The sequence below is a fragment of the Ranitomeya imitator genome, chromosome 1 (assembly GCF_032444005.1).
Source record: "Ranitomeya imitator isolate aRanImi1 chromosome 1, aRanImi1.pri, whole genome shotgun sequence".
Classification (NCBI taxonomy): Eukaryota; Metazoa; Chordata; class Amphibia; order Anura; family Dendrobatidae; genus Ranitomeya; species Ranitomeya imitator.
The window spans coordinates 200,979,740-201,005,848 of record NC_091282.1 but is presented as its reverse complement, the minus strand read 5'-3'; the positions used below and the strand labels follow the sequence as shown (position 1 = coordinate 201,005,848).

The 26,109-nt window shown below is 43.3% G+C and overlaps 1 protein-coding gene across 1 annotated transcript in view; it reads right to left on the bottom strand.

Moving 5' to 3' along the window:
• The window catches only part of DMXL1 (Dmx like 1), a 230,094-nt gene that overhangs the window by 64,886 nt on the left and 139,099 nt on the right, over positions 1–26,109 (bottom strand). Inside the window, exons 19-30 of the mRNA XM_069753398.1 lie at positions 22,614–22,724; positions 21,881–22,050; positions 19,144–19,241; positions 18,770–18,935; positions 18,330–18,585; positions 15,518–16,590; positions 14,514–14,699; positions 14,345–14,421; positions 13,863–13,993; positions 11,932–12,180; positions 3,563–3,747; positions 1,790–1,923 (exon numbers count right to left, since the gene is read on the bottom strand). Coding sequence (XP_069609499.1) covers positions 1,790–1,923; positions 3,563–3,747; positions 11,932–12,180; positions 13,863–13,993; positions 14,345–14,421; positions 14,514–14,699; positions 15,518–16,590; positions 18,330–18,585; positions 18,770–18,935; positions 19,144–19,241; positions 21,881–22,050; positions 22,614–22,724 — 2,836 coding nt within the window. The remainder of the gene's footprint in view (positions 1–1,789; positions 1,924–3,562; positions 3,748–11,931; positions 12,181–13,862; positions 13,994–14,344; positions 14,422–14,513; positions 14,700–15,517; positions 16,591–18,329; positions 18,586–18,769; positions 18,936–19,143; positions 19,242–21,880; positions 22,051–22,613; positions 22,725–26,109) is intronic.

The following is a 26,109-nucleotide window of genomic DNA, read 5'->3' as shown; positions in this document are numbered from 1 at the left end:
GGGGATCTCAGTTTCCGTCCTTCAGCACGGATGCGGCTAGGCAGAGTTTGCATGCATTGGAGACCATGTATGTGTCCTGCTGCTACACACAAAGTTTATAGTAATGACAAAAAGTCAAGCAAAGGTGGTCTTCCAATATGGATCCCCACCAATCTAGCATTGATGAGGATTTTTTATGCACCATAAAACCTCGTAGTCTTCATTGGAGGACACAGTAACCGTGGGGTTGTCTGCTGCCACCTGGAGGCTGACATTATTAATGCAACTAACAGAAAATGGTCTCCTCGCCTGTTAACACCAGGCTCCTCAGTTTAGTCAAAAATCAGTGAGACACAGACAAATGAATTAAAGCCTGAAAATAAAAATAATGCACGCCCAACCAGGCAACAAAAGGTGGCAGATGTGTACCCCAATAAAGACTACTAGAAAGATTTTACAGTGAGTAAAAAATCCTCATTTCTTGTTGGTACTATTGGGGAACACCGTAACAGTGTGATGTTCCAGGGATGGGAATAACGTAAACGTTTTCCACTATTACACTATCGACCGCCTAAGCAACTGCTGCCTGCAGTAACTTCCTCCCCAGCCCTGCATCTGCTGAAGCAAAGCTGTGGACCCTGTAAAACTTGGAAACAGTATGCCCTGATGAGCAAGTGGCTGCTTTACAGAGCTGCAAGGTCGACACCTGGCGAAGAACTGCCCGGAAAGACCTTGGAAGTCCATGCAGAGTGCGCCCTAAGCCTGAACGGGGCAGCACCAGCACCTGCCTTATAAGCCTTTCTAGTGTCTGATCTAATCCAGCGAGCAGAGATCACCCACAGAGGAGACCGGGCCTCTGACAGAGCATACCGGGATGACCATAAGGCATCCAAACGGAGCTTTGAGGGACCGGCAGAGCTGCCCAGCTTCTGGCTACATCACCTTATGTGAGAACCTCTCAGAGACGAGGACGAAGTACCTAAAGAAGGGAGAGCAATCTCCTCATTAAGGTGAAAAGATGGAGAGTTCCGCTAAGGGGAAAGGAGGGAACCGAACACTCTAATGCTCTGTCCTGGAGAAGGAGAGAGAAAAAAAAAGTCACAAAAAAAAAACGAATGGGAGAGATCTCTCTGATCAGCCCAAAAGGTTAACGCCTAACCTGGCCTCTAAAGGCCCAAAATAGGTCTCAGACTCAGACATCGGTTGCCTCTAACTGACATTGAAAAGCTGAGGAGCCTGGTGCTAGCAGGCAAGATATATTCTGCCGGGGAGGAGGCAATTTTCTATTAGTTGCATTAATAGTGTCAGCCTCCAGGTGGCAACAGACTATCCTACGGTTTGTGAGTTCCTCCGTAGGACGAAAGAGAAATGCTCTTGGCAGGAATATCCCTTTAAATGGGTTGTCTTCCCCTGTGTAAATTCTTGGCAAACCACTTACCGAATCCCAATGTAGTAGAATAATCTGCACAGTTAAGATTCGGCTCCGCTAACTGACTCCAGCAGTAGTCACACAACCACAAGGAGGCTATATACATAAATGCGGTCATGTGATAAATAGCATCTCTGGCGCTTTGCTCAATGTTTTCCTTGATCTACGAATCTCTACTGGAAAGAAATCCTGACAGTGTGTACATTACTCGTTAGCAAGATTCTTCAAGCTGCACAGCTTGCTGAAAATATACTTAGGGGTGGACAATTAAACTAATCACTTGTCATTTATGGCACCAGACCTTGGTAATGACTGCAATCTCTCCCCACACCACCCCTCACAGTGGCCGTGTAACAGAACCTCTGCTATGCCGCACTGTACCTGTAAGAGTTAGGATTGGAGTGTTCCTGAATCTGGACGTCAGACAGTGACATGTCGTCTTCTTCCTCATCGTCACTTCCAAGACTGTCCTCAGAGTCATATTCCAGTCTGCTTTGTGACTGTGGAAAGAAAGGCTGAAAGGGAAAAGATGCTTGTAATATACATTCCAATAACTGTTCAGTAAAAAGTATACAATGATTCTGTGGATTTCGGCGGGATTGTTCAGATTTGCGGACTTGGTGGATGGGGACACGTTGGAGGCTCTTTCCCTTGACGATATCAAGTCTAGATTTACTCTAATAGGGAGTTCTTTCAGTACAGGCAGATTAAGCACCTTGTCGTTATATGGAGCATCATAGGTGTCCTCACAGTCTGACATTGAGAGGATTTGCAAAAGGGGCCATCAACCAAGGGATTCATCTCGGAAATATATAAGATAATAAACTATCCCCATGGGGGTCAGCAATTGGAATAGATGGGAATCTATTTTGGGGAGGGGTTTGTCGCCTCAAACCTGGCAACATATTTGGAATAGGGCAGCTAAATCGTCAGTTTGCGCTCTTTATAAGGAGAATCAGTACAAAATGTTGATGTTCGGGTATCACTCTCCGGAGCTCCTCCATAGATTGAGTCCCCAGCTCTCGAACCTCTCTTGGCATTGTGATTCGGAGGCTGGCTCTCAATGACACATCTTATGGTCTTGTCCGGAGAGCATTCGTTTTGGGAGGACGTAAGAGCCTTAATTTGCAGGGTTCTCTATGTGGAGGTTGAATTAGATCCAGCTATCGCCTAAATGTCTCTCCTAGAGGGATGGGGAAAATTCAGCTAAACTGCTGTTACACATTCTCACTGTGGCGAGGTGTTTGATAGCTCTTAATTGGAAACAGACCTCTCCCCCTTCCCACCAACACTTACTAAATAGAATTGCTGACATCCGTAGAACGGAATATATGACGGCTTTGCTGAGAGCTGGAGTGGACGGATTTGGGATTATTATTGGGCTCAGATTGGCCTTACTATATCCACAGAGTTTGTGCCTTTTTCCCCCATTCTCCTCCTCATCCCTTCCTGTCTATGTCGTGTCCTTTTTATATTTGTTTAGGTATCAGTTAGTGGATTAAAGGATGGAGCTAGCATATAGCGGAATCAATCATCCTTTCTTAAGAATTTGATTTGGAGTCTACTACTGAACACTTCAGTTTTTGCTCCATCAGGGGATGTCAGTGGCCGGGATATTCTGTGTTACAGCATCTGTTATCCCAACAGTATTATAATGAACACATTACTGCATACCTCGCTATGTTCCGTACAGTAACCTGCTGGGGATGGAGCAGGAAGAGCCAGATATCTCTGCTCCTGTACAAATGTGTTGTGTTATCAGAGGTGGACAGATATTATGGACTGGAACTATTACATCTGCATCGGTACTTGCATTGCCTTTAACTCATTGTGGACTGTACCATCAAATGCTACGGCATACATCATGTTAATTCCCATTACTGATTTAATTACCAAATCAATCTGACCAACCACCTAGCCATTACAAGACCTCCTCCCCCAATCTCATTTGGGCTAGGTTCACACTGCATTATTTTTACATGTTCAGTGTAAATGCTCTCAATGTATGTAATGATTATTTCCAGAAATTGTAACTCTTCTTTCCCCATCTGTATTTTTAACTATGAGGGACTACATGCCCAGAGATCTTCCTGATGTGGACACAGTAAGTAGCTAACATGTATATACTATATAAAAAGGTTCATTGTCAGGTACCTTGGTTATGAAGTAATCCCAGATGCTGAGTTCAGGGGGGACGAACTTCTCGCGGAATATGGATGACCCCTGGTCTAACACTGATGACGATAAAACAGATGGACTCTCTTTGAGAGGAGATTTTGTGGAAAGTCTGAACCGCTTTGCAGCCTTGTCACTCTCTTCAGCTGGAGGAGATACAACAACTATAAAATAACGAGAAACAATAGAAACTGTAATATTGTAAAAGAAGACTCACGAAAAAAAGAACTAACCTACGTCCAAAAGCACCAACTATAAAGAAAAAAAACACACAATGGTATCAGAATCCGTGCAAAGACGTCACCCACAGTGGCCACGTACAATCCAGATAGTATTTTCTATGTAACTGCTGAGGGCGCGGAGGTGATTTTGCCCTCTCAGACCAGGGTCACACCGGCATATATTCTCTCATCTGAGACAATTGGGGCGATTACGCAAATCAGATCAGAGTGTGATCCAATGCTCTCGGATGAGGAGAAGATGGAGAAAAAACATTTCTTCTTCTTCTCTAGTATGTCAGTCTGTGGAAATGGGACTGCATTCAGATGTCATCAGAGTGAAATCCGATGTTTTCCAGAAACTCATTGACTTGCATGGCAGAGTGTGATTTGAATATTGGACCAAACTCAGGTGTGTTGCAATTTTTTTCCTCAGACCAGCTCAGTCGGAGGGAAAAAAAAAATTGAACATGTGTACGGCCCATAGAATAACATTGGTCCGAGTGCGATCTAATGCTTTGATGGATCACACTCAGACTGAAAATATGGTCATGTGCACAAACCCTTACCTCTAGAGATTTTCTGGGATAAAATAGCTTATCCCTTAGGTTAGGCCAGCAGTATTCGATCTGTGTGCATTCAGCTCCCTTTCACTTCAATAGGACATATGGACCTGACTGCATGCAATGGCAGCTCAGGGGGTCACCCATAGCTGGGGCAAAACTTCATTCCTTAAAGGGGCTCTGTCAGCATAGAATGACTGTTCAAACCACATCCAGGCGCTCTGTCCATTATAATGAGGCCAAACACTTAAATGCACCTGATTCATTTCCCTCTATCTCCATCTTCCCTTACTTTGAGTGACAGTTCTGGCTTCACAGAGCAAGAGAAAAACAGAGATAGATAGAAAACAAGCAGGTGTCAAGAGCAATTAAAAGGGTATTCCCATCTCGAAGATCTTATCCTAATGTGTAGTAGGTGTAATAATAATAACATTATCAAACACCTTCAATTAGAAATGTAGTATAGGTGTTTTCTGATTCGCTATGTCTCTTTCCTCATGTGCAGGCATTGCAGGACCTTAGGTATCCTTGGTTACGACCACTAGCAACTAGCTAACTGACTGCCTCTATATCGGTGGTGGTAACCATGGATACCTAAGGTTCTGCAATGCCTGCACATTAATTGTTTTGGCCTCATCATGATGGATCGAGAGCCTGTATTTGGACTGATCAGTCATTCTGTGCTGACAGTCTCTTAACAGCTTCCCCATCCAGACACGTCACCTGAAGAATAGGTGAAATTTGTGTTGTGCCCCTGGATATGTAATGGCATATCTATGCATATGGTGGTAGTTTCGGGCTGCACTAGATTCAGGATTTCACATACTAGATCACACAGTCCTTCCCACTAGATCTACACTCACGGGAGCTGTGCTCTGTATCCCTTCATTACCAATTAATAGGAGTTTATTATTAGTAAAAGTTTATGGTAATTGGAGACCTTTTGGGGCCAGCAGTTTTTTTAAGACATTATAAGTGGACGGCATGCAGGTAGACAGAGAAATGTAAAAACGAAGAGGCTGCATTGCTTGGGGGAGTTACTGAGAGTCGGTGACCACTGATCTAATACTGAAGACCTATCAAAAAAAGATAGGTCATCACTAGTGTGATCCCAAAAAAACATTAAAATGAGGGAATGGGCGGTGAATTAAAGGGACTCTGTCACCCCTCCAGCCGTTATAAACTAAAAGAGCCACCTTGTGCAGCAGTAATGCTGCATTCTACCAAGGTGGCTCTTTTAGTTTTTGGTGCAGTTATTGCCAAAATAAAGCGTTTTATAATTTCGCCAAAATACCTTTCTTTAGACAGGGAGGCAGGTCTTAACCCCCCTGCTGCAAACGCCACACTGCCGCCCCCTCCGTGCTGTTTTCCCATGAAATCCGGTGCGTGCGCTGTTTAGTACTGCCTGGGGCAGGCGCAGTGAGCTTTGGCCGTCTGACCTCACATGCAGTCTTGCAGACTGCGCCTGTGCGGCCACCCAGCTAGTGAATCCCAGCCCCGCAGTGTGTTATGCATTATGCACAGTGCGGGGCTGGGAATCACAGGCAGGGCGGCCGCACAGGCGCAGTCTGCAAGACTAAACGGACTTCATTGGAAAACAGTGCGGAGGGGGCGGCGCCCGGCACCCCTGAAGATTTGAGTGACGGCAGTGTGGCGTTTGCAGCTGGGGGGTTAAGACCTGCTTCCCTGTCTAAAGAAAGGTATTTTGGCGAAATTATAAAATGCTTTATTTTGGCAATAACTGCACCAAGAACTAAAAGAGCCACCTTGTAAGAATGCAGCATTACTGCTGCACAAGGTGGCTCTTTTAGTTTATAACGGCTGGAGGGGGTGACAGTGGCCCTTTAATGCTGATCTGCCTTTTTTCCTTATGTTTGCATCCAGCATCTACAAAAGAAGCAGCAGGGAAAAAAACAGAACTGCTTCTGCCACCATTATCATCATCTCAGAAATCCCAAGAGACGGCTATCCAGATGCATCACATTCTATTCACCCACTGTGACATCTGAATGTCCGGGACTGCTGCGTCTTCTCTTTTGGATTGCTGGGAATCGTGCATGAAATCTTCATACCAAACAATAATGACGGCAGATAAATATCTACTAAGTGGCCACTGGTTTTAATAGTCTTCCTATAAAATAAGTTAACTGGAATCAACTTACCTTATATAAACCTGGGATTATTAAGCTGAAATACAACACAGAATATTCTACATATAACACATTGAAGAACCCAAACGTGCACTATCGGCATGCACATGCCCAACGGAAGGTGGTCAGCAATAAAACAATGGTCTTTAGAGGCAAAAAAAGTATCCTGCAAAAAAGCCAAAGGTATGTACCAAGATTCAAAACGACCCCTGGCGTCCCCCGTGCTATCCTTTATGTCATGGGTGGGGGGTGGGCTTCTAATTTTGGAACATACTCTTTATCCTTTACTAAGACTGACATCCAAGGACATATTTTGTAATTATCACATTATATATCATGTTATACTATGAGACCAAGGGGAACAGGCTGTCTTTCAACATATTACAGCGGATATAATAGTGAATAGAAATAATATAAAATGGAGGAAATAATGGAATGGAGCGTGACAGCAACACACAAAACAGCAAAGAGCATGCCAACACCAAGGACAGCGAAAAATTCATTATCACCTGTAACTACGTAGCAGCTAAAAGCTCACTCCTAAAATGAATGTTGGGAAAGACCTCGATACTAGCACTGATCATTGTTCCTCAATTAACCCTAGTCAACCATAACTACATACGCAGACCATTGGCTTCTCCAGCTTAAGTGGCTGTCCATCTTCGAAGAACATCACCCATCCACTTCCACAGGAGCGAACGACCATCTAATTGGTATGGGGGCCTGCTGACTGAGCGGACATGCTGGATTTCAACAGGCCTCTCGCTTTTGTTCTTAAGTAGGTAAGTGACCTACAGGTGTCTGGCATTCGCCTATCCTCTGCTCGCAGTTGAGCATGCTCAGCGTGCATGTGCTCTTGTCTACGGAGCCATCTATGGTATACAAGTAGCGTTCTCTTGTAGCATCTGCGGCCACTCTTACGTGACCACCAGATTATCAGGTTCTCGGCAGATCTTACCAAATCTATCTGTGTGTCTGGTGCCCTAGCAAGCATCATCTGTGTGCATTTTTAATACTAGGCGACCACCCCATCTGTGAATAGTAGGTTTGTGAGCGGTTGTTTCATCACTATTTTGTTCCTGTGCTGCCCCCGCCTTTATCATGGGGGTCTGCTGCATCTGCTAGTGCACTGGATTCCTGATGTCGGGAAGGCTGTGAGATGGATTTCACCATACTCATTACTTTTGTTCATTAGTATACAAGTCCCCACCAGAGGTGCCCGGCATTGGCCTATCCGCCACTCGAACGTGCCAATTCTGCTCATGGTCCACATCTTGGCACCAGAGTGGGCAGGAAACGTTTCAGGAACAAGACTTTCACATGACAAAATGTCTTCCTTTGGAGGAACACATGCAATATATTTAGCTTCCCAAACAAGCTTATTCCACAAAATAATCCTTTTATCAAGGACATCACAAAGCCCAACCTTCATCACTGCTGTAACGCCAAGGAACAAAGGTCTGAACTATTATTTTTTTTATGGAAAAAGGATTAAAATCTCTGATCTTGAAAAACTTTATCGGCTATTGAACTAAATGAATAGCAAATATCAATCTTTTCTGTCAAAGATGCTGTTTTGTCAACATTGAATATAATTATATACAGGTCCTTCTCAAAAAATTAGCATATAGTGTTAAATTTCATTATTTCCCATAATGTAATGATTACAATTAAACTTTCATATATTATAGATTCATTATCCACCAACTGAAATTTGTCAGGTCTTTTATTGTTTTAATACTGATGATTTTGGCATACAACTCCTGATAACCCAAAAAACCTGTCTCAATAAATTAGCATTTCAAGAAAAGGTTCTCTAAACGACCTATTACCCTAATCTTCTGAATCAACTAATTAACTCTAAACACATGCAAAAGATACCTGAGGCTTTTATAAACTCCCTGCCTGGTTCATTACTCAAAACCCCCATCATGGGTAAGACTAGCGACCTGACAGATGTCAAGAAGGCCATCATTGACACCCTCAAGCAAGAGGGTAAGACCCAGAAAGAAATTTCTCAACAAATAGGCTGTTCCCAGAGTGCTGTATCAAGGCACCTCAATGGTAAGTCTGTTGGAAGGAAACAATGTGGCAGAAAACGCTGTACAACGAGAAGAGGAGACCGGACCCTGAGGAAGATTGTGGAGAAGGACCGATTCCAGACCTTGGGGAACCTGAGGAAGCAGTGGACTGAGTCTGGTGTGGAAACATCCAGAGCCACCGTGCACAGGCGTGTGCAGGAAATGGGCTACAGGTGCCGCATTCCCCAGGTAAAGCCACTTTTGAACCATAAACAGCGGCAGAGGCGCCTGACCTGGGCTACAGAGAAGCAGCACTGGACTGTTGCTAAGTGGTCCCAAGTACTTTTTTCTGATGAAAGCAAATTTTGCATGTCATTCGGAAATCAAGGTGCCAGAGTCTGGAGGAAGACTGGGGAGAAGGAAATGCCAAAATGCCTGAAGTCCAGTGTCAAGTACCCACAGTCAGTGATGGTGTGGGGTGCCATGTCAGCTGCTGGTGTTGGTCCACTGTGTTTCATCAAGGGCAGGGTCAATGCAGCTAGCTATCAGGAGATTTTGGAGCACTTCATGCTTCCATCGGCTGAAATGCTTTATGGAGATGAAGATTTCATTTTTCAGCACGACCTGGCACCTGCTCACAGTGCCAAAACCACTGGTAAATGGTTTACTGACCATGGTATTACTGTGCTCAATTGGCCTGCCAACTCTCCTGACCTGAACCCCATAGAGAATCTGTGGGATATTGTGAAGAGAAAGTTGAGAGACGCAAGACCCAACACTCTGGATGAGCTTAAGGCCGCTATTGAAGCATCCTGGGCCTCCATAACATCTCAGCAGTGTCACAGGCTGATTGCCTCCATGCCACGCCGCATTGAAGCAGTCATTTCTGCCAAAGGATTCCCGACCAAGTATTGAGTGCATAACTGAACATTATTATTTGATGGTTTTTTTGTTTGTTATTAAAAAACACTTTTATTTGATTGGATGGGTGAAATATGCTAATTTATTGAGACAGGTTTTTTGGGTTATCAGGAGTTGTATGCCAAAATCATCAGTATAAAACAATAAAAGACCTGACAAATTTCAGTTGGTGGATAATGAATCTATAATATATGAAAGTTTAATTGTAATCATTACATTATGGTAAATAATGAAATTTAACACTATATGCTAATTTTTTGAGAAGGACCTGTATATATTCAATGGAAGACCTGTCATCAGTGATTTCCCCTACCACCGCTCTACTAAACCAATGGAACTGATGTAAGGTCAGCTCAGGAGAAGTATTAGGCTGGGTTCATATTGCGTTAGAGGCTTCCGTTAGACGGACTATGTTACATCGCGGTGTTACACAGTCCGTTAACGCCGCCATTAAGCCCTATGTCGGACGCATCGCTAGCGCACACAATGCGCACAATGGGCGTGCGCTAGCGATGTGCTGTCATTGAGTGACGGACCCTGGGACGTGGGCTGCAGCGTTTCCGGGTCCGTCACTGCTAGCGCAGATGGAGCATCTGCTAGCTCTATCTGCGCTAGCGCGATGACATATCGGCACTTGCATTAACAGCAGCCCGTTAACGCATGTGTTGAACGGGCTGCTCTTAACGCAATGTGAACCCAGCCTTAGCTCTGTGAGAAATCCTAGTGCCATTTATAAGCTGCCATCCCTGCGCATCTTGGGTTGCTTGCTGATGGTTTTACAATTTCTGCTATCACACAGCCAATCACTACCTTACCATTATACTACAAACTAAACTATTCACCAAAAATAAGTACTCCATTATTCACAAACACTGCACACCCCTTCCCTTGAAAGACTACAAAAGCCATAAAACACACAAACCACACCATACACCTAAAAGCAAAATGCTAGCCACACAGCATGTTAGTAAACTAAGATGAAAAGGTAAAAAGGTATGGATTTCTAATAGTTTAGCTACCAGACTGCTGATCGCCAGTACTGATTGTTATCAAGTGGGTCTTTAATGTTCTGCAGGAAGAACACAGAGTTTCTTTACCAACTCTGTAAAACCATATGCGACATATGTTCTTTGTATGGAAAGCATGACCACAGGTAAGGAATTGTCTTCTATATCAATAAATTAACAATTAGAAATCCATTGAAAAATAAATGCAGTACAAAAAAAAACAAAACATCCCCCAGCGCTAGCCAATGGTCCTGCAATGGAAAGGGAAGAAAACACTGCCCTCAACTGAAATCTAGTTTCTTGCCTGGAGGGCTGGGAGGGCTATGGGTACTGATGGCAGTAAGGGCTTTGGAAAAGCCAACACATTCCATGGAGAACACAACTACCTGATGAGGACTAGGAATAGAAAAGTATTTTCCTGTCAAAACAAAAAGAGAGAGAACATTCAGAGCATGAAAGGGGATGGAACGGAGTCACACAGTACTTCAAAAACGGACTGAAGACCAGGAGCATTAAAAACCAAACCAGACAGCAATACTTAATACTGGCTGAGCAAGGCAAGCAGTCTGCTAGGCTCTTCGGTATACATGTGCCCAAATACCTAGCTGCAGTGTGACAATCCCTGCACTTCTATACCCGTCACATGGAGTATGCTGCTCAGACGGCCCTAGAGCTCACCACGTAGGTACAGTGAGGCTCTGGGACCAGACGTCAGCTTATAAATTCAGAAATTCACAGGGCAAAAGAGCGCACACATACACAAGGTAAGCAACGTACGCTTCCGAAAACTCATTGTGATGGCTTGTGTCTGAACTCGGAGTGCCTATTTAAGAAGTCCAATCTATTTATATACATGCTTGATTACAGGGCTAGGAGCAGATACTGGCAGGATAGCGATCTAGGAGCCAATTCATGGCTCTGTACCAATCACGTCCCATTGCCAAGTTCTCCTGGCGTTCTATAAATATATTGATTAGGGTATAAAAAGACAAATTGTCTTCAGGGCAAAAACATCAATGCAAATCCAAAAGCATAAAGTGATTTTTAGAGTTCTAAATGAAGTGGTCTATGACTTGCGCCCCTCTCTCATCAAAGCAGCAGCTGCTAACAAGAGGTCCATGTGCGGTTCCTGCCGATATTGGAGTCCACCACTGTATATACATAGTGACTAAATTCTATATTTTTAATGCTAACATGACAGATCAACGACCTCTCGCTAAAAGCTACAGTACTGGCAAAATGGCCTCACTCCTATGCCGTGTGGAAGCCAATGAGCACCTATTGAAGGTGTATAACCTTACTATATCATCCTGAGTGTAAGCACAAACACAAAAAAGACGACACAATACATTACTAAGACACAAGCAGGGTGCGGTGCTATACAGAACTGGTGAACACAAATGTGCACAACACAAAGGACTGTAATATAAAAAGATGGCTCCACAGTAATGTGTAAGTAATGACTGACCTGTCACTGGTTTCACAGGCATTTGTCCCCTGCATGGGATGCGAGCTCCTCCACCAAACACTGCAGACCACATCTTGTCACCCAAAGGATGGGCAACGATGCAGAATAACTCCTGGCTGGAGTGAGTGGCTAATCCATGGATGAAGAGACTCAGGTAGACAGCAGTGAGAATTTCGCACAGCAGGACTGTAAGGCCCGATTGGGCTTCTTCCCCAGCAGAATTAAGGAGGCGGATTAAGCTACTTATTCCTATATAGGACAAGAAATACACGGAGTTAGTGGCTGGCACCTGCATAAGGCTGGGGCTACAGAGCGTCTTTGCGGTACCTAGTAGGTCACAATGCAACCCTAATCACTGGCACTGCTCCGTAACAGCGGTATGTAGTGATCATTGGCCACGCAGTCTGTACCGCTGCCAAATTGGCGGGCCACAGCAGCCTTAACCCCTTCATGACCTTGGCATTTTTCGTTTTTCGCTCCCCTCCTTCCCAGAGCCATAACTTTTATATTTTTACGTCAATATGGCCATGTGAGGGCTTATTTTTTGCGGAACGACATAATTGGTTTTAGCATGTCGTGTACTAGAAAACGGGAAAAAAATTTCAAGTGCGGTGAAATTGCAAAAAAAAAATGCAATCCCACACTTGTTTTTTGTTTGGCTTTTTTGCTAGGTTCACTAAATGCTAAAACTGACCTGACATTATGATTCTCCAGGTCATTACGAGTTCATAGACACCTAACATGACTAGGTTATTTTTTACCTAAGTGGTGAAAAAAAATTCCAAACTTTGCTTAAAAAAAAAAAAAAAAAAAAAAAAAAAAAATCGCTCCATTTTCCGATACTCGTAGCGTCTCCATTTTTCATGATCTGGGGTCGGTTGAGGGCTAATTTTTTGCGTGCCGAGATGACGTTTTTAATGATAGCATTTTGGTGCAGATACGTTCTTTTGATCGCCCGTTATTGAATTTTAATGCAATGTTGCGGCAACCAAAAAAAGTAATTCTGGCGTTTCGAATTTTTTTCTCGCTACGCTGTTTAGCGATCACGTTAATGCTTTTTTTTTATTGATAGATCGGGCGATTCTGAACGCGGCGATACCAAATATGTGTAGATTTGATTTTTTTTTTTTTATTGATTTATTTTGATTGAGGCGAAAGGGGGGTGATTTAAACTTTTATATTTTTTTTATTTTTTTCACATTTTTTTTTTTTTTACTTTTGCCATGCTTCAATAGCCTCCATGGGAGGCTAGAAGCAGGCCCAGCACGATCGCCACTGCTATGTAACAGAAAATCAGGTGTGCTGTGAGCGCCGACCACAGGGTGGCGCTCACAGCTACCGGCGATCAGTAACCATAGAGGTCTCAAGGACCTCTATGGTTACAATGGAGAAGCATCGCCGACCTCCGATCATGTGACGGGGGTTGGCGATGCCGTCATTTCCGGCCGCCCGGCCGGATGCGGTAGTTAAATGCCGCTGTCTGCGTTTGACAGCGGCATTTAACTAGTTAATAGGCGCGGGCAGATCACGATTCTGCTCGCGCCTATTACAAGCACATGTCAGCTGTTCAAAACAGCTGACATGTCCCGGCTTTGATGCGGGCTCACCGCCGGAGCCCGCATCAAAGCGGGGCTTCTGACCTCGGACGTATTGTGTGTCCTCTGAGCCATTTTTCTACTATAAAAAAAAAAATTATAATTGTAAAGGTTCTTTGCGTGTATTTCAGGTGTTCATGGAGTGGGAACCTCCTAGGCAATGGCCGCAAGGGTAAAGGTGAAGCTATTTGCATTACTTATCTAGCAAGTAGAAGAGAAGTTATATAGTGACAGAATCTGGCCAGAGATTATAGTTATGTAGTCGTCCAGCAAGCAGGTAAAGTATCATCTATTTAATCACTTGATTAGTGAGTGAAAGTTATGTGGAAACCATACCTGGCCAATGGGTGGGTGACGTGTTTGGTATGACGGCTTCATCCAGACTTGCCGTACGTAAAGGCTGCCGATGGATAAGGAGGACACTCTGGTACACCATACCTGTAAAGGGGTTGGTCTGAATAGAGGAACTGAAAGACAGAATGATGGTATACAGTCATTATAACCTAGGATGGATATGTCAGATATAGACCCACTCTGATGGAATTGGTCTGACCATTTACTACATTGTCTCCACTGACTGCCATAGTGATCTTAATAGAAGATGACCCTTGTTGATTCCAGCACTTGATGCGACATTAATCTTACATCAATGGTCAATCCTAAACACCGTGTATAATGCAACATGGCTCTTACACAAAACACGCAATCTTCCAGAGTAGACATACATTGTGCTCTCAATTATTGCAATGTATTCCTCCCCTTATGTCTGTTCAGATAAAAGCTATCTCCAAAAATAGAACTGTTTAAGGCTCTCATACCTGTTTGCCGGTCCTCCACAAAGGCACTGATAGATACAGGCAGAGAGAGATGCCGCCAGAGTGTGCATTACATATATCTGGGAGGGAAGGAAGGAAGAAACGCAGGCACGTTATTAAATTCACATTTAGAAATTCACCTTTCTAAGGCACAATGTGTTCAAGCACATACCTTATTACCCCGGACATCAGGGTGCGGAGGGGAATCCAGATTGATTATGGCATGCAGAATATCATGAGTCAGGTTACTGAGGTGTAACAGAGGATTGGCCACAACAGTTTTGGCACTTGCTGTGCAGGCAAATAAGAGCGGGATTGATGTCTGTTCTGTTTGAGGATTGGAAAGGACAGAGGTATCCTGTAAAGAAAATGTTTGATTAGTAATTTGGTGGACAAAAAAAATTCTATGCATTTATCAAAGCACAACAATTTCTGTATTCAGAGGACTTGGAAACAACACACGCTGAATACTTGTGGCATTCAGGATAAAGGATTTATAAAACGTTCCTTTAAAAAAACAAACAAAACATATTTCACATTTTTTTCCTCCTTTACAAGTTGCCATATTATTTTTGCATAATGAACTATCTATAAATGGCACCTTTTTGAGGCACATGATGTAAATTTATAGCGAGGTTTTGCGTTTTTTGTGTGTGTGGAGGCACTAAGTAATTCCACCATTGGGTTTTGGGCTATGACTGCTGTATTAATGACTTGCTGACATTATGAAATTACATCTATATTACAGCGGACTGCTGCTGATGACAGTGGCTTAGCTCCTGTGCCCACAACATCTTTGTGCCGTAATAACACGGTGTGTTATTCATATGCATACACTATATTTTCACACCAGAGTACAGAAAAGATTTAAAAGGGTTAAACTGGAACAATTCTAGGTACATATGCTATCTGTCAGCCCCCTCCGGGCAGTTTCCCCATCTACCAGCCACACTCTATGCTCAGGGTCAGTAGTAGTAAGTGGCTGGACAGATGTCTGCATGGTAAATGTGCTGTATGTGGGTCTGCAGGAACGTACATAGCCCCGAGGGCACTGATACATGAACAGTAAGCCTATTGCTTGGCTCTGAAAGCTGTGTACTTAGCACTGTACTCCAGTTTAAGAATATGCATTGCATCTTTGTTAGCAACACCTGAGTGACAAACAAGAGAACGTACCTGCTGAGACTCCTGAAGAAGCAATATCAATTCCATTCGTACGGAGGCCAGACCACCACCATGAGATCCGTGCAGGACACAAAAGCTCAGAAACATCCTCAGAAGGGACTGGGATTTTAGTAACCACTGCCGTCTCTGAAGAAGCTCTTTCCTTTGCTTCGTCGCCACTTGATCACAAGAATTATCTGAACTGTCCTCATAAGAACAATCAGTAGCTCCGGCAGAACTGAGCTCATCCAGATTGGCACTGTAGTCACATATCTTCTGCAAAGCGACCACGGCTTTCTCCAACCAACTATACAGCTGATATCGCAGTTTGCCACCATCCACTTCATAACCAGTAGATAATGTCCGTAGCTCACCAGTAAGGATCTTCAGACATGCTCTGAACTTTAGCTGAGCAGCGATCACATCTTCAGAGTGACTGAGGACGTCATTTTCATCAATGCTTAGAGATTCTGAGTAACTAGTCACAGTTGCCTCATGTTTGTCACTTTCTGTACTTGGTGAAGGCTTTAATTCTCTCATTGACAAGCCTGAGCCTTCGGACTCCTCATCTGTTTCACTGTCCCACTTTAATTCCAAAGGTTCATCTTCAATGACCGTGGATGGCTGACTCCAGTCAAATAACAGGGCAGAATTCTGCCGCTTCTCCGAGGATCCATCAGATATTCCATTGACCAAAGAGCTTGACCAGTCAAATTCACAAGCCGAGTCTTTCTTCTCACCAAGTAAAGGAGACAATGGTGTAGACGACTTGCTTGCATCTGCTAAACTTGAAGTCCGAACCAATGGCTTTGATCTCTTTACTACCTTGGGCATTTTCGATAATACTTCGAGAGCCAACATTGGACAGCCGGCTTTTAAGTGAGCATGTGCAGTAGTGAAGAAAAGTTTTCTTTCCCCCAAGTTAATTTTGTCAGTCAAGCCATTTTCAACAGAGAGACGCATTTTGGTAGAGGACGCCTCTGAAGATCCAAAATGTCGCCTTAACAACATGGGGTGAGTTCTTAAGAAGTTGTAGAAATTGAAGACTGATGGTTCGCAGCTTGATGAGAGGCTCCAATAGTCATCTGCAATGCAATAGCCAAAAATAACAGGTAAGAATAAAAAATGGCTTGAAAAATAAGACTACTAAGGCAGCAAAGTCAGGTTTCATAGGATAAATCTTTGGTAAAGATCATTTTCTATCATTTGCGTCACCTAGAATTATTCCCTAATACAGTAACATGAGGACTGTGGGAAATGCCAGATTCATGACTCTCTGTCCTATGGACGCCTTGGCAAAAGCACAGACAGTAATTTACAAAACATCACGTCTGTGACAGCAAGGCAGGACCAGGTTGACACAAAACAAGTCAGCAAATGACGGCAGCTCAGGTTTGCACAATACGGACAACTCCTCGCCGTCCTGCATATTCCTGTCTGCACATTGCTACAGCTAAAAGGCCATTTACAAGAAGATCATCAATCATCCTCATCCCAGGCAGTGAAATTAGGCTATTTCTCACATTTCCATGTGACGTTTTACACTCAAATAACGGAGCCCTGACTGAATACTGAACCACACAACCTATAAATGTCCCCAATTAATGAATAATCTGCCTTAAAAGGGGTATTCCCACATCAAAGATCCTATCCCAATATGTAGTAGGTGTAATAAAAATTATATTAGCAAATAACTACAATTAAAAATGTAAAGTTTCTCTGATTTGCCAAGTCTCTTTCCTCATGTGAAGGGAATGGCAGGACCTTATGTATCCATGGTTACAACCACTAGCAACTAGCTAGCTGTCACTATATCAGTGGCCGTAACCATGGACACCTAAGGTCCTACTAAAGCCAGCACATGAGGAAAGGCGTAGCGAATTAGAAAAACTATACATTTCTAATTGGAGGCATTTGCTAATATTATTACACCTATTACATATTGGAGATAGGATCTTGGACATCGGAATATCCCTTTAAGCCTTTACATTTTTCCTTCTCAATCCTCCGCCTTCAGTTTTCACCTGTAATTTATAATCAGTGAATCTTGTCTGCAGGTAGCCATTTTTCTTTGCCAAGACTGAACTATCAAAGACACTTTGAGATCTAGAAACCTAAAAACATTACCATCTATCCGGAGAACGGGACCCTAACGCACCCTGCTGTCAGTGGAGAGGAGCTGAAATTCCCATGATGACCTCTCCACTGATATCAGCATACCACGTGGCATTATTCTCAAGATAGATGCGAGTCCCATTGGCGAGACCTACATTTACTATACATGGTATAGCCTGTGAGCATGCCATAAGTGTACAAGATGAGAATACCCCTTAGAAAAGATTCTTGTAGCTTTTTCGAACCCCAGCCCCCCAAACAGATGTGTGTATAGGGTGTAAAAACACGAGTGAATCCATACCTTTATGGAGCAGAAACGCTGCTCTGCTGCAGAGACATTCACTTTGAAGTGATATGCAATCTAATCTGGAAGTGCTCGGGGATGGACAAAGCACTTCACTGACTTGCTCCATCTCCCCCATCCCTACGAGGTGGCTGACTGTGAGCAGCACATAGATTACCTAGTGGAGGGCAGGTGTAGGTAAAGAATGGAGATGGTAGCCGAGACAGTGCTCTGTCCTACCCAAAGCACTTACAGCCTCAATGGCATATCACTTCTAAAGTGCATTCATCTTCCGCAGAACAGCATTTTTATCTACCAAATGCATGGACTCACTTGTGTTCTTACAACCCACACACGTACTTTGCTGCGTGGAGGGGTGGGTGGGTAAAAAGGCGGCTGACAGATTTCCTTAAATAAAATATTTACCTTCTTCATCTCTAAACAAATGTTTCAACAGGGTTTCTAATGATTTTTTGTAATTCTCCAAAATCCAGTAAGCCATGCTGCGCACAAAGGGGTCAGGATGCATTGAAGACAGAGTGGGCTCTCGGCCAGATGACTCAATGCCGAGTACTCTCTTTTGCAAGATTGATTTATAAGTTGAAGATTTTTCAAAGTCAGATTCATAAAGTCTCGATATCACAAGAGCGAGCTGGATGTCATGTAACTTTTCAAGACAAACCTGGAAAAAAAATATAGTAAAGAATTACAAACTTCTAAGCAATTCATGGAATACAAGCAGCCGGTTCTACTGGACAATGAAAGCATATCCTTTTTAAGTAACTAACTTTTTATGATATTATTAAAAGATTATGGAATAGACAGTACATGAGGAATTCCTAATGATAAGTCTAATTCCTTCCAACCTCCACAGCATCCTTCAGAGAACCAGCGAGAAGGAAGAAAGCAGCAGAGTGCTCAAAGCGCTGCTTGCCGAGGAGCGAGAAAGCATTCTTCAGAGCAGCCTTCCTCCATCTCTCTTCACTGAAGTTGTTTCCAAAAAACTTAGTCATCCGTGCGTCTTTCTGAGACCTAACATGAGAAACCAAGAAAGAAAAAATATTAAAAAGTCTGCATCTCACGGTCGGCTATAACATTTCCGTACACAGTCGCAGAACTTATAGATCATTCTCACACATACGGACAGGTCCAGGTGAAAAGCAAAATCTCACCAACCAAAACATTCAGACATGTGTCTCTACTAAAATAAGCTTTATAAAAGAAATAAAATGCAGCTCACCTATATAGCCCCCATATAACAGCTTTCTTCTTCATGGCAAGGTAGAATATTGCAGCATCTAAGGGATCATTGTTTCTCTGGAAAGCTGCCTTAGCAATCTGACAATCAGAAATGGAAATAAACAGCATAGTATAAATATAACATAGTAGAACAGTGAGATAAACAGGTCTATAAGTTTAGCTGCCATTCATTTATATTAATCACCAGGTATCAGAAAACCGGGATGATATCAATGTCCTCTTGTACATTCAAACTATAGCAAATATTTTCTTTGCCATACAAAGCCTCTGAGGCATAGAATCAGTCCAGGAAGATAATAACCGCACTTACGCACGGTAAAGTAGAGATTTCCATCTTTTAGCTGGGAGAATTACTTCCAGATTCCCCCCAGAGTCAGTAATCCAGTGTGGTGAAGTGTAAGGCCATGTTCACACCATCCTTCTTTTCATGCGGAATCGCCGCGATTTTCCCGCTGCAGGTCCGCAGCTGTTTTCCATGCAGGGTACATTACAATGTACCCTATGGAAAACAGGAACTGTTGTGCCCACATTGCGGAAAATCGCGAAAAAAGCCGCACTGAATAGCCGCGGTAAAAAAGAAGTACCATGTCACTTCTTTTTGCGGAACTGCAGCGGTTCTGCACCCATAGACCTCCATTGTGAGGTCAAACCCGCAGTAAAACCCGCAGATGAAAAAAATATCTGCGGGTTTTCTGCGGTTTGTGGTGCAGAACCGCTGCAGTGTGGCTGCCCCCCCGTGCCCCAATCCCACCCCCCCATGCTCCGATGCCACCCCCCCCATGCTCCGATGCCACCCCCCGTGCTCCGACGCCCCCCCCCCCCCCCGTGCCCTCATCTCCCCCCCTTATACTTACCCGGCCTCCCGGTGTCCGTCCGTCCGTCTTCTCCCTGGGCGCCGCCATCTTGCAAAATGGCGGGCGCATGCGCAGTGCGCCCGCCGAATCTGCCGGCTGGCAGATTCGTTACAAAGTGCATTTTGATCACTGAGATATAACCTATCTCAGTGATCAAAATAAAAAAAAAATAGTAAATGACCCCCCCCCCCCCCCTTTGTCACCCCCATAGGTAGGGACAATAAAAAAATTAATAATTTTTTTTTTTTCACTAAGGTTAGAATAGGGTTAGGGGTAGGGGTAGGGTTAGGGTTAGGGGTAGGGTATTTTCAGCCATTTTAACCTAAAAAACTTCCTAGAAAACACACAGACTCTCTGCATAGAAAACTGCATAAAAAAACGCATCAAAAAACGCACCAAAAAAGCACCAAAAAAAGGACCTGCGTTTTCTGCAAAGAGCTGCGGTTTTTAGTCCTGAAAAAAAAGGAGGGAAATCAGGAACGTGTGAACATAGCCTAATGCATGCACTTGATTTGGGGAACGCAGCCCACTACCAAATCTCCTAGTGATACAGCAAGCAATGCAGGGACCAGTGAGGAGTGTGCCTAAATCACTACACGTCTCTTCCATCTCCCACCTCCTACTATAAAGTAACCAATCACCCGAAGCAAGAATTCGAGCTTCCGCAGGACTCTTTAATATTTGCTACCTGATAGCTGGCAGGGCTGGATGCACTTCTGGCAATCTGCTGGCCGAGGATTTATACCTCTAGCACTTCTGCTCTCAGACACCAGGGATGAAGATGGTCAGGAATCAGAATTGACGTACAGATTTGCAAACATCTAGTTATTTGTTAAGTGGGGGGTAAAAGGGGTGATTAATAGGAGACTTTGCTTCCCCTTAGTGACAGAGCCAAATTTTAAAAATCTGACCAGAGTCACTATGTGGTAATAACTCTGGAACACCGACAAATCCCATTGATTTTGAGATCGTTATTTCATGACACATTATACTTTATGCTAATGGTAAATTTAGGTTGATATGCTTTATGTTTATTTATAAAAAATTTCAGAAATTTGACAAAAATGTAAAAAAAATTAGCAATTTTCAAACTTTGAATGATTATCCCTTTAGTTCAGATAGTCATACCATAGCAAAGCATTAATAAATAATGTTTCCCTCATGTCTGCTTTACGTCAGCACCATTTGTAAAATGTTATTTTATTTTGTTAGCATTTTTAAAAGGTTTACAACTGTAGCAGCAATTTTTCATTTTTTCAAAGAAATTTACAAAATTGTTTTTTTGGGGGGGCCTATCCAGGTTTGAAGTGACTTTAGGGGTTCTATATATTGGAAAACCCCAAAACTGATATCATATTAAAAACAGCACCTCCTCACATACTGAAAACTGCTGTCAGCTAGTTTATTAACCCTTCAGGTGCTTTTCAGGAATTAATACAAAGTGGCATGATAGGAATGAAAAAGTTGATTTTTACCACCTAAACGTCGCTGACTTTTTAACAGGTCAGTGTAGCCGGCAGACTGCTATTTGCTCGTGAATTGCCATGACAAAACATCAGGACCACACAATCATGATTTCAGGGTGCCGATGGTGGTAAAGAGGGAGAAGCCACACTCTTTTTAAACATTTATATGATATAGTCATTATTGACAGCAGGATCTTAGGGGTTAAACAAATATGGATGGTGCAAACACTGATCGTGGCTGATGCAGCAAATTGTCAGCTATAGTGTACAGCCGACAGCTGCTGGATTGTCACCTGTATGGGGATGCTATTCTCTTATCAGCAGTCATTAAGGGGTTACATTCACATCACAATAATTATCAATATGTCTGAAAAAAATTGCAGTATTTCCAGTATACCTTTTCAATGCATCTCCGTAAACTGTTTGTGTTTCGGACCCACCAGCCTACCCCCATTGCTCTAAGCTCTGCCCAGGTAGGGTCACCTTTCTGCATTGCTGGCAGAGTGGCAAGGAGCTCTTCCTCTGCCACAGAATGAAAAGCCCAAGCAAAATCTCCTGTAGACAAGCCTAGAACGGATGAACATAGTTAGAAATTACATCAGTGCACCAATACACATGTACTGAAAAAATGTACCATAGAGAAACCAGTATAGTTAAAAGAACTGGTCATGAAAAAGCAGCATTTACTTAGTCCTAGAGCCATGGTGGTAATCTAGAGAAAATACTGTCCCAAACATACACAGCTGTCTAACTGGATGGTCGGCTGCAGGGAGAAAATGAAGTTCTATTCCCTCAGCAGCCACTCGCTTCAGTCATTGGGACAGAGCCGGTAGAGGCGAGCAGTCATCGCTCCACACAGGGAGAGCGCTGCAATCACCCCACTGACCCCTGACCGGCATCCTGCTCTGTCCCAGAAAATGGCTTTAGTGTCAAGCGTTTCTATTTTTCTGCGTTCTATGCAATGCATGCTTTATAACCCGTAACCCCCCCCCCAGAATAAAAGTATAAGCACATAAAATGGTGAATGATTCAACTCAAAACACTGCCCATGGTCAGAGTGACGGACTCCCAGGGATGTTCCTTTTACACGCCTGCACTTATAGATAAGCTGCACTACACAGCACAGATACCTTGATGAGAAAGCTGAGCTCTGTAAGCCGGAGGAAGAGAGGTCGTGAGAAATGTATGAAGACGAACCGCCAGGAAAAACTTCAGGCCACATTCATCAAGGGTCTCACCGCCTGTCAGGAAGAGTTTATCAATTCATAAGGTTACACTGGATGCAGTGGCTTGAGAATAAATAAACATTTTATTATCTAATATTGATCCCAGAAATAAGTGATTAAAAGCAATTTATATCAGAAAACTGAGAAGTACAGTACAGAGCAAAAGTTTGGACACCTTCTCATTTTAGTTAACAAAAAAGTGTGAAACAACTGAAAATATGTCTTATACTCTAGGTTCTTCAAAGTAGCCACCTTTTGCTTTGATGACTGCTTTGCACACTCTTGGCATTTTCTTCATGAGCTTCAAGAGGAAGCGCTTTTGGTCACATCCGGCTGTCCTTGACTTTTCTGCTGCAAATACGCTGCAAGAAAAGTCAACCTGCGTATTTGCAGCGTTTTTTCACCACCCATTCAAGTCAATGGGTGGAAAACGCTGAAAAATTGCTGAAAGAAGTGACATGCCCTATGTAAAAAAAAAAACTCTGCAAAGCACAAAATACTGATTACACAAAAACCCAATGTGTGCTTTCTGAAATCTCATAGGCTTTACTAGTACTGTAAAAAGCAGCTGAAAATTAGCAATAAAAAAAAGCAGCAAAAAAAACGCCGTGTGATCTTACCCTTAAACCGCTTTTTTCTGCTGCCATAAGAGTGAAATGTAAATCCACAAACACCATTTTTATATCATATCTGTTGCTGCGTTTCCTGAATGATTAGCAATTTAGTTCATATGCAAATGAGATGTTACAGAGCACTTAAGAAGACACTGCCTTTCGATTTTGCTTCCCTGCTCAGCTCCAGCCTCTTTACTCTTTTTTATAGGTCCGATTTCCTTGCCTTGCACCTGGCGACACACTGGCAGTGAGCCATCACACAAGTGAAAGAGTCCGGTGCTGGGTGGTGAAACAACCATGGGAGGAAGGCTCGGGAAGTGCTCTGTCACAACCAGGGCACTTAAAGGGGGAGTGTCACCTTAGAGAATATATTTAACTAAGCAGAACCGGTGGAAACACGTGGTTTTTTAATTTACAGTTATTAAAAATTATGCTCCACTGAAAAAATAACAAGGTTTTATCCTCTGAAGTATGGCCCCTGGCATTATTCCATCTGCAAGCATTATCCATCCTCCCAGTAGACGATCCCAACTCACCGCCCTCAGTGTGTACAACGTATGCTTCCTGCGCTCCCCTCACATAGGTCTGACAGTGCGCACATTGCTGAGACGCATGAACATGTCAGTGATTCACCCCCTGCGCTCACAGGTCTGGGTGAGATCATTCTGCTCCACACACCTGTCTGATCGCGACTGCAGACAGACGCTTCCCGCACTCACACAGGTCTGTGAAGCACATATGCTCCTATATCTATAACATTGATAGGGAGGGTAGATCCAATGGATAGCAACTGGTGCATAGCACCTATATTCTGTTCCAAAAAAGGTGGCGTTGGTTGGATAGAAGTAATGGTACTTTTCGTTATGGTGGGTGTACTTTCTGTAAGTATACTGAAGTGAAAGCAACCTTCGAGAATGCAAGCACTGGCAAAAGCTACCATTCTAGACACACTGCCAACTGTAAAACAAAGGGTGTTATCTACCTAATCAATGTTCCTGTCCCTATAATTATATTGGCAAAACTAAAAGAGTTGAGAAGACAAATAGGGGACCACATGGGGGACATTAAACATGCAAGGGATACACCCAGTTCTAGACATGTAAGAGAAAAACATCATGGTGACCTCAACTCATTTTCTTTTTGTGTCACTGAAGTGGAGGGAACTGGGATTGCAACATTCTTCAGAAGGAATTCAAATGGATTCACAGATTTGATTGTGTACACCATAAAGGGCTGAATGAGCAGATGTGATTTAGATGCTACATTTAGCTCCCTTTGTGCACCTTTCTCTGCCCAGTCACTATCTGCTAACTTCTAGGCCTTTTTTTGAAGAAAACCTGTCATCTTAGAAAACTGACCTAATAGGTTATTCTTCACCTATCCCCATTGTGCGATAGTGCTTACACATTTTAATAACATAATGTTTGCCCTCTTTATATGTATGGATTGACATTTATTTAAATTAAACATGATAAATTCTTCTTTCTCTCTTATTTTTTACTAATGTGTGAGATTTAACATAAGTTTTGCCAGTGCCTCAATAACTGCAGCGTACTGAATTTAGGCTGCAGCTCCGGTGGTGGCTTTTGGAAACACATGGTTAATCCTTTTATTCCCACTGGGTTATTTTTTTAATACCGACCAGCATAACCATTTTTTGTTGACATGCCCCCTGGAGCGCGGCTTCGGAAGCGTATCTTTGTCACTTCTGGCGGTCGCAGCTGACCCGGTATTTGGAACACAGCCTCTGGCACACAGTCTCTGCTGCTTGCTACATCCGGCAGAGGCAGACACTTCCGGCATCTAGAACACAACCTCCGACACGTGTTTGTCATATCTGGTACATGTATTTTCTTCCTCCTTTTGTGTGGAACGCATAGTTTGACAAGAAGATTATTTACACCAGTGACTTGGACACTGCACATGCGCCATGGTGGTGCAACTCAGGTGCAGCGTGTTAGTAAGGAGGCATGTTATAATGGAGGGCATGCATTGCATCATCCAGCACAGCGTCAGGAGGGATCGATCCTCGTGCTTGAATGTATCATTGGTGTTATGATGGGCTAATCAACAGAAGAATTTTCATGAGCCAAGTATTTTTTTCTTGCTATTAGTGCCACTCTTCACATATCCTCCTAATGAAGCCGATATAGGGGAAATGTAAGGTAAGCACCTTTGCCTGTTTTTCTGGTGTTTTTTTCTAGAATAATGGAGGTTTTTTTCCTCTTTTTCCTCCTTTTGTGGTTTTTGCTGTTAGAGTAGGACTGGCAAGTGTGAGGACCCTTTACGTGGGTTGCCAGCTTACGTATTGTGGCCATAATATTAACTAATACCTTACATATTTTGATATTTTTGTGCACTTTATATACTTTTACTTTTCGGGGTGCAGTTGGGCCCAGAGGGCTCTGTATACTGTGGCCCCTGTTCACACGGGACGCATTATAGTTAGCACTGGGCGTTACTAATAGGCTATGATGCAGATGCTGTGCATACTCTGTGTGAACACTGCTGCAGATTATCTGTTTGCACCGGTGTGCCAAGCGGCCGATCCCTGATTGCAGGCTGGCTGTCTCATTGGTATTACTGCACATGTGCAGTCCCCATCTTTACTTGGGCCCACTGCACCACGAGAGTGCATTTGATTTGAGGCCTAGTCAGGTAAGCACCTTTGCCTGTTTTTCTGGTGTTTTTTTCCAGAATAGTGGAGTATTTTTCCTCCTATTGTGGTTTTTGCTATAGGGGAAATGTGTAGAGTGTTCTGAGAGTGTTTTTACCTTTTTATAACT